This window comes from Syngnathus acus, chromosome 6 (genome assembly GCF_901709675.1).
Source record: "Syngnathus acus chromosome 6, fSynAcu1.2, whole genome shotgun sequence".
NCBI classification, from domain to species: Eukaryota; Metazoa; Chordata; class Actinopteri; order Syngnathiformes; family Syngnathidae; genus Syngnathus; species Syngnathus acus.
In genome coordinates, this window is record NC_051092.1 from 5,308,867 (window position 1) to 5,323,363 (window position 14,497).

At 40.9% G+C, this 14,497-nt stretch overlaps 1 protein-coding gene across 2 annotated transcripts; it reads left to right on the forward strand.

Annotated features, from left to right (window-relative positions):
* The first annotated feature begins 1,841 nt into the window (after positions 1-1,841).
* bcar1 (BCAR1 scaffold protein, Cas family member) lies at positions 1,842-14,469 on the forward strand. 2 transcript variants are annotated; one of them, XM_037254282.1, is made up of 7 exons: positions 1,842-2,412; positions 5,709-6,362; positions 7,039-7,185; positions 8,824-9,204; positions 9,428-10,291; positions 10,827-10,913; positions 11,735-14,469. In XM_037254282.1, exons 1-7 carry the CDS (start codon positions 2,401-2,403, stop codon positions 12,263-12,265), a joined length of 2,676 nt encoding a protein of 891 aa, XP_037110177.1. In that variant the 5' UTR covers positions 1,842-2,400; the 3' UTR covers positions 12,266-14,469. The 2 variants fall into 2 exon arrangements, with proteins under 2 accessions (XP_037110177.1, XP_037110178.1); XM_037254283.1 differs by lacking the exon at positions 1,842-2,412 and adding an exon at positions 3,911-4,184.
* The last annotated feature ends 28 nt before the right edge of the window (positions 14,470-14,497 follow it).

The window sequence follows — 14,497 nt, forward strand, 5'->3', positions numbered from 1 at the left end:
GTTTGCGAAATGACATCTATTTGTCATGCCCATGGGTAGCTTGTTGTTTAAGTTGAATTATACTTTTTATTACAGGATTTTGAGATAGGTTGAGAAAAGTTCTTCATTATCACCCACTTCCTTGTTCTTGTTAGGGCTGGTAAAGTGCAATAAAAAACTGGCATTCTCATAACTATTTATTTCCACTTTACCATTTCAACAGTCATCCGTGGGTTTCTGTGTGCCTTTATGGGTTCTCTCTGGGTATGGGTACCCTTACGCCTTACACTTTTCCTTAAGGTAATTTTTTTTACCATTTAATACACAAGTACTTTGTTGCACAAATACATTAATAATGACTTTGGGTCTTTCATGTCTTTTGCATTATATACATATACAGATACCGTATTTTCTGCACCATAAGGCACACTTAAAAGCATTTAATTTTCTCAAAAACCGAAGGTCCGCTTTTTAATAAGGTTTGCCTTTTGTGTGGACCGAATTGCGAAATCTGTAAATGCTGTGTGGCTGCCGCCACAGATGTAATATGTGCATGTAGTATGTAGACTCGATGAAACAATCAGAGGACATTATTGTATGTAAAATACGTAGACCAGGGCGGTAAACCAATCAACTGTACATAATACGCCAGGATTGCTAAATAAATATTATCGGTTTGTGCAAAGCAAACAGCATCAGGACCCTCTAAAATGGGACACCCCTGTGCAGCCCTTTCTTCAAGATTGCAGAAGAACGTTTTAACCCCCTCACCCAGGATTCAACCACAAGGGGGACGGGACGACTCTGCCCAGCCCATGTGACTGTGGTTCTACAGCCTTAACTGAAATAAACCAGTATGTGTGCTATTGATAAGATGCCATCGTCATAGATTAATAAATTATACAGGGTGTCCCACAAAATGACCTCATTTCACAGCCCAGTAGCAAATCTTGTTGAAATAACCATGTTTTTTTGTTTTTTTTACAGAATGTGTCGAAACAGATCAAGATTTTTACACTCAGAATAAACTGGTCAACTCCTGAGCTGTTCAATTTAATTGAGCTAGACCAAGGGACCACCATTATAATCAAGAAGCAATTCGGGGACCACTGCTTTGGCGTAACATTATTTTATTTTGCACTGAAGGAGGAGAGACCTGTACAGGCTATTTATTTGCATCTGTATGTCTATTTTGGGAATCTCAGCGACATTTGACATAATTTGGATGGTTAATTAATTAACAAAATTAGCTGGAAAATAAATCCAGCCTAATATTTTATTTATTTATTTATTCATTTATTTATTTAAATGCTAAAATTTCCAATTTCGCGGACCACCTGCAATACCGTCTCGGACCACTAGAGGGCCGCGGACCACCGGTTGACAACCACCGTTCTAGAAAATTGCTATTTTCTAGGAAATTGCTATTAAAATGTGTTTTTTTTTGGGGGGGGGGGGGGGGGGGGGGGGGGGGGGGGGGGGTGCGGCAGTCATTAATTAGACTACTTGGAAGAATTGGAGGGGTGAAAAAGCCACAGACAAATCTATCAAAATTATAGTATTAAGTACTAGATTGAAATATGTTACTGCAGTTCGTATTGGCAATCGACATTTTATAAACTGCAGCAATGGCTTCGTGCACGTGACAAAATCGAATAAAATTATGTGAATTGAATTGTGAACTCCACATCATCGTATCACTGTGACGTTCACTACTGTCTTGTCCTCTTGCTTTAGTGCACATACATTCCACAAACTTTTCTTAAATGTTCCGTTTCCGCCTGCGCCATTGGGTTTTAAAGGAAACGAACTCACTGTCTTTGTAAAAAAAAAAAAAATTTTTTTTTACATTTTATCTTTACTGGCGGGAATGATCTTCCATACATTTCATAATAAAAAGGCGTCACTGGTGTCACGGAGGCAAGATTTTATTTTATACACAAAAACATGAGGTTCGGAGTCTGGACAGACCTACACAGAACTGGATCGACATGAGGCGGTCCCTTTATGTCCTACTGTTTCGTCGGTAAATATACCAACAGATGTGGTGGACTGTTCCAGTTGACAAGCGTCCGCTGCCTATTATCGAGCGGATGTTTAGAATAAACGTACGCTCTTATTTTAATCGAAAACGTTTTTGTTGTTATACGTACGTAAATGAAATAGGGCGAAACTGCTGACTTGCAGTAAAAACACTATTGTTACATTAAGAAGCTTTTATCGAGGATTTAACGAGGCCGAATTGAGTAGGCTCTTTTTTTTAATTATTATTACATTTTTAGAAGAGGAAGAGGGACGAACTCACTGGGAGCCATGGATACACCTTTTTCCGCTGAAAATGCCTTAAGTAATCACCGTGTGTGGAAAAAGGCTTAAAGGAACCACCATTCGTTCTACAACCAGGATCAATAAACCAGCAAAATGTCTGTCCCCGTAAGTATGGCAACTGTCGCTCTCAGTAACTACTGTATTTCCCTTACATGTGTATTATTCTATTGTATTCTGTGTTAAATGTCGCCTTTAGGTTTCTGTTAAACAATAAGGGAATTGTCATTCGTCAGACCACCACCCACTACATCGAAATAATAACTTGAACCATATATGAATTTCTACCTAAATGTATTTTTATTACTCAAATTAGTAACAAGATGTAGTGTAGTGAATGTTCTCAGAAGCCCTCTTGACTTTATAGCCACATGCTGGGAACGGAGAGCATGCAGGCCAGGCATGCAGACTGATACTTGTTTATATGTCATCTGAGCTTGACTTTTAAGATCTACTGTATATATACAATTTCTGTGTCTTGACTGCTGGCTGGTTGAATGACCCTTTTGGGATTTTACAAATGCAATATGAAGATATATTATTCATATGCATATTTATGTTACGTAACAGTCATGTTTGAAGAAAACACCCACCCATTACAGGGTATCCACTCTCAAATCAACTTTTTTTTTACTTGTAAAGTGTATAAATGGGTGTTTACTAATGCTGTCTACATCCTTGTCATTCCTTTGGTGCAGGTTTGTTGAAATCTTGAAATAGGGGCCAAAAAACATCTTCAGGTTAAACACGACACTGCATGTGAATTTGGCTCTCTGTCCTCTGATTTGACAAGCAGGGAATCCTGGCGTCGCTTCCGGAATTTTGACATTGTCGCTCTGCCTCTGTGGGATATAAAAACAGCTCAGTCTTGCTCACGCCTCCATAGCAAGTTGGAGTTGGAAATGCGAACATCTTCACATCAAATTTCAGGATAGTGATTTATTAGCGCAGCATTTCGTTTCGTTTATTTAGCATCGTGCAGAAAGTATCCGGGGCAGCACTGGTTAGCATAGGTCAGAGGTTGTGGGTTTGATCCCGGCTCCGGCCTTCCTGTGTGGAGTTTGCATGTTCTCCCCGTGCCTGTGTGGGCTTTCCCCGAGTACTCCAGATTCCTCCCACAGTCCAAAAACATGCATGACTGACTACTCCAAATTGTCCGTAGGTGAGATTGTGAGTGAAAATAGTAGTTTGTCTATGTGTGACCTGCGATTGGCTGGGAACCAGTTAAGGGTGTCCCCCACCTACTGCCCAGCTGAGATAGGCTCCAGCACACCTGTGACCCTTGTTCGGAGAAGCGGTTCATAAAATAGATTTGCGTTAAATGTGACACACTGAAAGAAAACACTGGTAACACTGCTATATGTACTTCCCGCATAGCGAAACCATGAGAAAATGAATTGCATATTCAAAATGACCACTTGAGTTACTACAATAGCAAGCAACATCCTTCACATTAAAAAGATAGGGGGTTTCAGATGCTTCAAAGAAATAAACCATTAAATCAGACCGAAATTGCTTAGTGGCCAGATTGGATAGAGGACATTTCTGGACCCAACTGTAAGTGACGTATTGAGTTACACACTCCTCCCACTCTTCCTCAGGCGAGAGGGAGGGCACCAGAAGGGGCAAGACGTAACAAACAACAGTCTCATTCTTGTCGTGTGAGATCACAGAGCAGCAGAATGTGTCGGGATCTGCCAGATAATTGAGGGCAAGATTGCACAAGAAAGGAGAAGAAATTCACTGACAAAGGGGGGGAGGACGTAGGAAATACGTGGACTGAGGGAGCTTGTGGTAAGGAGACTCAACTTCATGACATTGGTTGGAAATATATTTTACAAGGATTCAGAGAGCTGCAACAAGAGAAAATGAACTTTCTGGTGAGTATGTGTTTTATGGTGTTCTTGTCAGACATTCATCTTTTAGCATTTTTTTTTATTTTGGTGTACTTACTATCAATGTGAAAGTGCTTTGGCAGGAAAAGTGAGTGAGATTCCGGTGTGAAGAGAAAGAAAATGTGTCCGGAGCGAGTTGAAATTCCTACCTTTGATTGACTCCTATGAGTCATAATAATAATCATATAATCATAATAAATGGGACATAATAAGGTTTAGGTTAATGCACTTTAGTGTTCAGGAAATGTTAAATGCAGAGAAAGTTTATCACATTAACAAGGAAACACGCACGCACGCACGCACACACACACACACACACACACACACACACACACACACACACACACACACACACACACTGTCAAGCCCGCAAATACATACCCCAGAGGTATGAATAATTTTGGGCGTAATTCTATTTAGTCGATTTGCAACATGGATCGGCCAATAGTCAAGCATACACATCCAAATTTAATATGCACGTTCAAAGCATTAATATGCCACTTATGTCACTGCAAGGACAAATAGTTAATTGTTTCTTTTTCCACACACAATGTAGCATTGCGTAATCCTTCCGTTTTCAGACAAATTTTATACCTCAGGGTCATAGTCTAGAGCGGCACACATGCAACAGAAATGTATTCAACCATACATGAATGACGTGATGAACAGTCCTAGCATCCGCTGTTAAATTTAAAGAAAAAGTAGTGTCTGTCATGAAGTGACTGGAGCTGGGCGACCAAATGCAGCTTGGACCAGGGTTTATTGAAGAACTCAAAAGATAAACTATAAATGCTCGACTAGGGACGTGAATAACTGAACAGAAAGACTAGAACCGAACAGACTGGAGACTAGAAACAAGGCGACGAGACGAGAGCAATCCGACAGGGAGTAACACGCAGACAGGACTTAAATACATGACAGGTAACGAGAGGCAAGTGACAGCGATTACATAGATTGTGAGCAGACACAGGAGGGGCGAGCACACAGACACACGAACCGAAAGTAAGACTTTAAAACAACGAAACAAACTGTGACAGATCTTGACCGTGTCGTGGAAATGTTCGATTGTAAAATTTACACTTTTCCTGATTGTTTTGGTCCAATATGAATTGTAGTGTCAAAAGTAACTCACTATAACAGAGTAGAAAAAATACCAACCTTCAAAATACACCCGAACCTTAATTTTACACGCTTCGATTCCATGCGACTTTCTGTCTAACGCAGTTTGGTCATGGACCCTAATTCTTTTCGTCATAAATACATTTTCAAGTACTATTTTAAATGGATGATATAAAGCTGGTATTAAGTTAAGTGACTAGCGTGTAAACCTTAGCGCTAGTGATTTGATGAATTTCCGTGAGCAATTTAAAGGTGTTTGATATTTATGATTTTTCATTTGGAAAAGGGGAAGTTCGCGGCAGCACCTCATCTCCACAGTCACTCACAAGTCAAAGAGCGTGGCCTTATCCAGGTTTAAGTTTCTCTGTGTCTATTTTATGTCTATTGCAGAATGTGCTGGCCAAGGCTTTATACGACAATGCTGCAGAATCTCCAGATGAACTGTCCTTCCGCAAGGGGGACATTCTGACTGTATTGGAACGTGACACACAAGGACTAGATGGCTGGTGGCTCTGTTCACTTCACGGTCGCCAAGGCATTGTCCCTGGCAACCGTCTTAAGCTCCTTGTTGGCATGTACGAAAAACAGCAAGAACATGGAAGTCCTTGTACGACAGATCCAGCCCCATCCTGTCCCACCTCCCAGATGCAGCGACCTGCACCCCAAGCTCAGTATACATCGATGCCATCTATTTACTCCACGCCCAATCCAGCACCGTTCAAATCAGATTCCATCTACATGATTCCACCATTGCATGGCCCCAAGACGAGCCCCCAAATTGTGTACCAAGTTCCCTCTGGCCCAAGTGGAACAACTCTTAAGGTCAACTCCGAACCAACCGTTAAGGCCCCAGCTCTAACACCAATTCAGTCTGAGATATCAAGGGAGGATGTCTATCAGGTGCCACCTTCTTTTGGTCTGGGGCTAAACCAGGGAGTCACCCAGTCTGTTTCTTCAGTTTTCCCAGGCACTGGGAAGGATATTTACCAGGTGCCCCCCTCTCTGGAAAAGAGCACCAGGGAGGATAGCAAGACACTTAGTAAGGTAAGGAAAAAAACTCTACAATCACGTTTGCTGTGGAGATGTGGTAACAAATGGACCCAAATGCAGGAGACCATGCAAGAGTCTAGGATCGAAAGAAAACATGAGGATGAGCAATTGAAATGAAAACAATTTATATGTAGTCTGCCAAATAGCATAATTGCCTAAGTCGTATTGCAATGTTTTGGTGAAAACAAGAAAAACACCATTTGTAGAACACTTCTTTATAGATGAAGGCCACAGCCAGGATTCAGTCTATAACTTTAAAGTTGCTGCATTTGTGCCAATCACTGTCATCGTCCTTCCCCAATCAAATATATTCAATGTACTTCGCCACACACTTTCTCAGTCTCTCTTCGTTGTCGCTTTTATGCATTTCTTCTAGCATTTTCCACGATGAGGGTCTGTTCATGCTAATTTTATTCATGCACAAAGCGCTAAGTTACATTCAACTAGCAAGCTACACACATAGCGCCAGAGTAGACGTGATCGGTAAATAAGGAAAGAAATGGGAGACGCAACAAGATATCAACAATCGACCAGAAGAAACCTCTACAGTGCATTATTATATTTATATATTTATATTTATTATAGGTTTTGCACTATTATAAAACCTTTGCCACCAGTCATTTGTAATTCTTTGACTCTTGATACATTCTAACCTGTTTTTTCTTTTTAGTGTGTTGCTGCTACTCAACCAGGCTCGGTCTATGTCTGCAACACGGAGAAGGCAGACAATAAGTATGATGTTCTACCCAGGCATCAATTTTCAACCCAGCAGGATGTATATGATGTCCCTCCTACCCGTGACAAATACAACGTCCAGGTCAGTTTATATACTCATATGACTAATTTACCTGAAGCACTGCTAGCTGCAAGACTCATGCAGCCCCAGACCATCACAGTTCCTCACCTGTTTGCCAAGCGTGACACATTCTGAATGGAATAAGTTCATCGTAGTATCATCAGACCACAGGAAATTGTTCCAGTAAATCATGTCTGTGAAAGCATAGATCATCCATCCATTCCTCCATCTAATTTTATACTGCTTATCCCCCGATAAGGAGCTTAAACCTATTCCAGCTGACTATTAGGCGTAGTGTTAGTGTGGTTGTCCCCCAACCGTGAGGTTGTGGGTTTGATCCTTAACCCTTGTGACCATGTCGAAATATTCAAGATAATCAACATACTGACCCCTCAGTTGCTCCTGATGCTGCGTCAGTATCTGTACGTAAATGAGGAAACGGTGTTCAAGAGCTTTGAGTACCAAAGGTAGAAAAGAACAATACAAGTGAATGCTCACAGAAAGTAGAGTACACCCTATGCAGTAGAGTCAGACAACCATTCACACTCATATTCACATTGTCATTGGGGGGACTGAACCCACGCTGCCTGCACTGAAGTTAGGCAAGTGTCCCTCTACACCAGGGGTGTCCAAACGTTTTGCAAAGGGTCCATATTTGGTTCGATGAAAATGTATAGGACTGACATTCCTCGAAGCATTACCATTGTAAATTAACTTGTAAACATATCCTGTGCTGTCTGCAGATAGGTTGATATTGCAAATGAGAATCTATTGTTAATTGCATTACCAGGAGAGTTAAAGATTAAAATAATACTACATTCAATACAAATGAATACGATTTTATGAAAGTTGGATGACTTTTTTATGACATATATTGAGTTTGTTTTATTATTAATATTGTTGTCTAGACTGCAGTAATAAACAGGCCAGGATGTATCATGTCATCTTTTTTATTCCAAATTAAATCGTTCTCCGTTTTATCCTTTTCATTTTAACTCCATACAAAACAAAATGTAAATAAACCAATCTGCTGTGATAAAACAACAACATTTCAATAACTGCATTAACCGTTAAAGTGAAGTCTAACTGTAGTCTTGAAACAAATCTGAATAAGGAAAAACATTGCAATAAAATAATGCAAACTGCTACCACTAATGTTGGGGAGCCAGAGGACTGTATAGGGGGTCGGCTCGGATAGTTATGCTCTTTTCGCCCCCGGGTGTCGGTCAGAACACAGGAGGGAAGACGTGGTTCAGTTTTGATTGCTTTACTGAATTATTGGCAACAAATAATAATAAATAACCATAAATAAAATACACTCGGCAACACACCAAACATAAGTCATCGATCGAGACGACAAAATACATTTGCTGGCGACCGTTAGTCGCCGTGCCGCTGCGTTACGGCCACTCATACAATGTATCTTTCAATGACCTCGCCAAGGCTGTTGAAGAAACATCCCAAATTTGTTCACTTAAAACTTGTATCCCGTGTTAGCTGGTTACCTCTGGACTCTTCATTGATTAATAGTTCCGCCTTATAAAGCACATGAACCACCAGACAAGCATTGCCATCTGCTTCTCAACCCATCTTTGTCGTTTGATGTGACAGTATGTTCTACTGCTAGCTGACATTGAAAATGGTATCTCTTTGTTCCAGGTTTATGATTTCCCACCCACAGTCAGTAAAGATGTTTCTGTCACTCATCTAATAAAAGAGGAGACCTATGATGTGCCATCCCATTTGACCAAAAAGAAACCTCAAACCTCAGCTGTTCCTGGCCAATATACTTTTAGTAGTCCAAACGAAGACCACAAACCAATTCCAATGCCTGAGGATGTGTATGATGTGCCACCTCCTACATTCGCCAAAAAGCGTGGAGGAAGAGAGAACGTTAGCCAGCTGGCCCAGGAAATATACAACTTTCCAACTCGAGTGCACCATGGAGGTCAACCTACCCAGGATGTTTATGACTTCCCAAGAGATCAAGAGGAGCGGGGAGAGAGAGAATGCACAAATATCTATGATGTCCCACCACAGGTATGGGGATAGAATTCATGTGCAATACACAGACCCAGCTATTGAGTAAAGGCAAATCATCGAAGTTTGGCATATCTCATGGCACTCTTGTTTCTTCAGTTCATCAGCAGTGGTGTGACTGCCCTTCACGTTGTAGACATTCCATTAGAGTGATTACTGCACCAATCAATATATTAACTCCAATGTCAATGTGTAGTGACTGTAACGTGGTTATGTGTTTTAGGTGGTTCGTGATGGCCAGGAGCCGCACAGGGCATCCAAGCGACTTTCTGCCTCGAGCACAGGGAGCACACTGAGCAACAATTCGGCTTCATCCTTAGACATCCTCCCCGCCACTGACAATGAACCGTTCTCCTCATCTCCTGCCTCTGGCGCATTTACTGGAAAACCTCTTCTGCTAGAGCTGGACCCGGCCATGGAGCGCCTTTCCCGCCTTCAACAGGCCGTTGAGTTAAGTGTCTCCATAATGATGTCATTCGTCACAAGCAACTGGCGTAGCCCAGATAGCCTGGAGGGGAATCTTCCAGCTATTCACCAGGCTGCTGACCGGGTGTGCTTCACTCTCAGAGACTTTCTCGAATTTTCTCGGGGTGCCGTAACAAATGCAGGCCAGGCCACTGACCGCTCCCTGCAGACCAAATTGGGCCGACAAGTGGGCAAGTTGGAGGAGGTCTTTCAGAGTTTAACTTCGCAGACTCAGAGTTTAGATGCCATTTCTTGGTTACATACGGAACTGGCCAAACCACAACCAGGTGGAGATGTCTTAGATCAACTGGTAATGACAGTGCGTGGAATCCCAGATGACACCAAGCAACTTGCTTCCTTTCTCCATGGCAATGCCTCGTTGCTCTTCAAACGGAGTCACCAGCAACACGTACCGCTTCCTCCATTGCCAGGAGGGATTAGCTCTCACGTGACAGGATCAGAAAGTGGGAGCTCTCAAGCAGGACAGAGGATAAGCATTCAGTCACGACCTTTACCCTCGCCCCCAAAGTTTGCTGCCGCAGAGGAAGAGGAAGGTGTTGACAGTCCTTACGAGACCACCGAGGAAGGATGGATGGAGGATTATGACTATGTGCATCTACAGGTATATAGACATTATCATTCAATTACATACAGTTAAAGGGTTGTGAGGCATATATTAACCAACAGCAATTAACTCGGGGTTCTAAGCCATTTTAAGCAACATACAGTGATAAAAAAAATCACAGCATAAAACTTGTATATTTTTTTGTACGTAATTTAAGGCAAGACGGCTTTATTCATATAGCACATTTCATACGTACACAAAAATGTCAATCTCTAAAAGCATTTACAAAGGACAGAATCTAAAGCTGAGTAAAGAAGTATTTGACTGAAATGACTAAAAACAGGTTTGGTGGTGGGTGGGGCAAAAATAAACACTGTACGCAGAAATGAACCATTCTACAAATATACCATGAATAACAAAACACTCTTAAATGACAAATGAGGAGTGGTAAAAATGTATACTGTCACTGTTCAACCTCACACATCTTGTCATTAGTATGTAACATTAACTATGTGTTACACTGACACATTAAACCCACCATTCAACCACTTGACCACTCAAATAAGTAGGAGTCATTGTGTTGTTTTGCCAGGGTAAGGAAGAGTTTGAGAAGAGCCAAAGACAGCTCATGGAGAAAGGCAGCATCATCAAAAACAAGACGCAATTGGAGCAACAACAGGTGCGTGTGTTTTTGTGACCTCTTTGAGATTGTCAAATATCCACCCAGCTTTTTAAATGTGTGGCACAAATTAAAACCTCTTTATTTTCAGATTTGTTGCACTTAAATTATTAAGAGCATAAGACCAATTAAAATAAATCACAAAAGAAATTGAATTTAAATATACTATAAAATGCAATTCCGAAAGATGATTTCATTTATTAAGTGGGGGGAGGAGGCCTAAAGTGTTTGTACCAATTATTGAGACTCAGTGTTTGCAATAAACGGTGATGACAGCAGAATTCATTGCAGCAAGTCATCCAGGTCCTGAAAGAGCAAAGCAGAACCCGACCATCAAACTGCCACCAATATGTCTGACTGTTGGCATGATTTTCTTTTTATTAAATGCCCTTTTTCAACTGTAACAGGCAGCGCACCCTCCAAAAAGATCAATTTTGGCCTCATCAGGCCACAGAATCTTTGTCTTAGTCATCAAAGGTGTTTCTTGGCAAATTAAGATGAGCATTTGTGTTTATTTTTTTCTCCCCCCCCCCACACACACAGACTTTTAGACACTGCAAGTTATGTTTACTTTTGTGAAAGTTTGATAAATACGTAAATAATATCAGTCATCTGGAAGGGGGCAAAATTTTTTCCCCCACACCATTGTATTTGTAATGCAGCATTGGTGAAAGGTCTGCATTCTATCATCTGTTTTGATTAGTCTTACAAATCGCATATTGGTTGCAATTGTTCCAAACTGGAATTTTAAAGTACCGTGATTTATATAAATTTAAATTGTGCCATTAACTACCACACTCTCTCTCCTTCTAATATAACAGATCAAACAGTTTGAACGACTCGAGCAGGAAGTGAGCCGACCGATCAACAATGACATGACTGGCTGGGTTCCATCAAGTATTCATCCTCAAGGCAACACGCTTACTCAAAATGGCTCCTCCAAATTGTGCCAAGCCGACCGCCAACTTCTTCTTTTCTACCTCGAGCAGTCTGAGCAGAACTTCACAACCGTTAACAATGCTATTGATGCCTTTTTCACTGCCGTCAACTCCAATCAGCTGCCCAAGGTCTTTGTGGCTCACAGCAAGCTCGTCATCCTTAGTGCACACAAGCTAGTTTTCATTGGCGACACGCTATCCCGTCAGGCCAAGTCACCTGAAGTTCGAGCGGAGGTAGGTCAGAGCAGCAACACCCTCTGTAATAAGCTCAAAGACATCGTCATCAGTACTAAGACAGCAGCACTGCAATATCCATCACCTGGAGCAACCAGGGAAATGAGTGAAAAAGTGAGGGAACTGGCAGGATGTACACAGCAATTTAAAATGGTGCTTGGACAGCTCTTGACGCTATAGACTGACCAGGAATCACATGCTATTGACAAAAGAGCAATGCCAAAGTCAGGAATTGCTCTCTGGCATGTAAGTGCATGCCAAGCAGCATAATTCACAGAGGAAACCTGAAAAACATATCTGGACAGGGCCACTGCATTTCATTATTTATGCTTTTATGTAATATAGCTCAAGAGGTCCCATGGAACTCTGGATCAAATGAGTCTGTGACTTTTTCTGACATACATGAGTAGATTTCAGAGAAGCTGTAGATGTGTTATTTTAGAAATTCTAGAATGACAAGAATGTCAAATAAGATTATCACTCAGCACAGGCCCTGAGCAAAAGTGGGGAAAATATGTAAATAAATTGTAGATGTTTGTGAGTTGTTGGGCAATTCCATTGATAACATACTGACTCATTGTGATCGTAACAGGGATCAGGTGGACGTCATGGCTTTGATTCGCAGTAGAAGTAGTTGAGTCCTTGTGTAAGATGCTGAGGCACGACTTGCCATAAGATGCTGCACTCAGTGTGTAAATGATCTCACGGTACTCCTAAAGCCTTAGACAAGTAAAGTACATATCAGAAATACATTAATTCCTGTGTTGGTTACGTTTATTTAGTTTGTTTTTTGAGTGTCTGCCATCTGCAGGGTGTCCGGGCTCTCCCTTCGAGATAGGGTGAGAAGCCCGGTCATCCGCGAGGGACTCTGAGTCGAGCCGCTGCTCTTCTACGTTGAAGTGGCTCGGGCATCTGATTAGGATGCCTCCTGGACACCTCCCTGATGTGGTGTTCCAGGCATGTCTCACCAGTAAGAGACTTAGGACATGCTGGAGAGACTGTGTTTCTCTTCTGGCCTGGGATTGCCTTGGGATCCCTCCACAAGAGTTGGAAGAAGTGGTTGGGGAGAGGGAAGTTTGGGCTTCTCTGTTGAAGCTGCTGCCCTTATGACCCAAAGTGGTAGAGGATGGATGGATGGATGGTCTTTTGAACGATTCCACTATTACTGTCTTACACTGTTGAAATAACTGCTGTGAACAAGGTCCATATACAAATGCTAGTGGTGTCGAAAACCTCTGCATGGTCTTGACTCGAAACACAATAAACATAATATAGAATACTACAGTCTCATCCCTAAATAATCATTGTTTAAATTTGAAATGTTTCAATATGGATATGCAAAATTGACAACCCTGGAAATATGAGACTGAAGCCATTTATTTCAAACTTTTTATACATTTCATGTGAATGAACAGAGTTGTTCAAAGTCAACGTTCTGTTAAACCTATTTTGGAAGTCATACTAGTGATACTACAAACAACGTTAAAACATTTTCCACCTTGAATTTACACTTTAAAGTATGAAAATGTAGTTTCAAATACAAAATAAAGTTGTGCACTAGTATTGTGTTATAATAGCTGTGGTATTGTCTACCACCTGAAAAAATTCTTATCTAAGTACTACACTAATCGACTTTAAAACACAGTAACGTAGTAGGCAGAAGTGTTCATTAAATATAAAACAGAAGTTTTATTCCTAACGAAAAGAAAAAGTATATTTATGGCAAGCTACTGTAACAATGTGCATGATATAAAAATTAGCTGCGGTTAAAAAAGCTTAAGGATTCAATTCAAATATATCGCACAAAAAAGTAAACAATGAGCAAGGTGCATAAAAGCAGTTTAATTAAATGCAAATGTATTGTACTATGATTTATACTTTAACAGAACTGAACTGTGCTTGATTACATTGATTGATTAAAAGTGGGGGTAACAGGCTGTATGCATCGCTACAGGTTTCTAGTGGTAAATTCTATGCATGTCTTAAATGTGTTTGATTTGATTTAATTTGATGATTATTTGTCATCACCAGAAATAACTCATGTACCACACTTGGGTAACCACTAATCAAAGGGAATGGTAAATAAATAGGCTTTTCTTGTATCATGCATTTCTACCTTCAAGGTACCCAAAGCACCTTTCTGCCACAATTTTATACACTATGCAGTATTGTCATCATAAAAATATAACAGCTCATTTACACAATGACGCAGCACCAAGAGCAACGAAAGCGTTCGTATTTTACTCGAGGATGCGTCAGATGGGGATCAAACATGCAACCTTTGGATTGCGGGACAGCCACTTTACTACCCAAACTGTATGTATATGTATTTGTTATTTCATTGGCGATGTGGTCAATGTAATAAATGTACACCCTCAAAGTTAGTTTGTTGTAGCGTGTTTATTTACAGCG

Bases quoted from the DNA above. Each gene is read 5' to 3' on its own strand.
- bcar1 (XM_037254282.1), top strand. The intron at 6,363-7,038 runs GTAAGGAAAAAA...TTTTCTTTTTAG, and splicing joins ATAGCAAGACACTTAGTAAG to TGTGTTGCTGCTACTCAACC. The intron at 10,292-10,826 runs GTATATAGACAT...TTGTTTTGCCAG, and splicing joins ATGACTATGTGCATCTACAG to GGTAAGGAAGAGTTTGAGAA.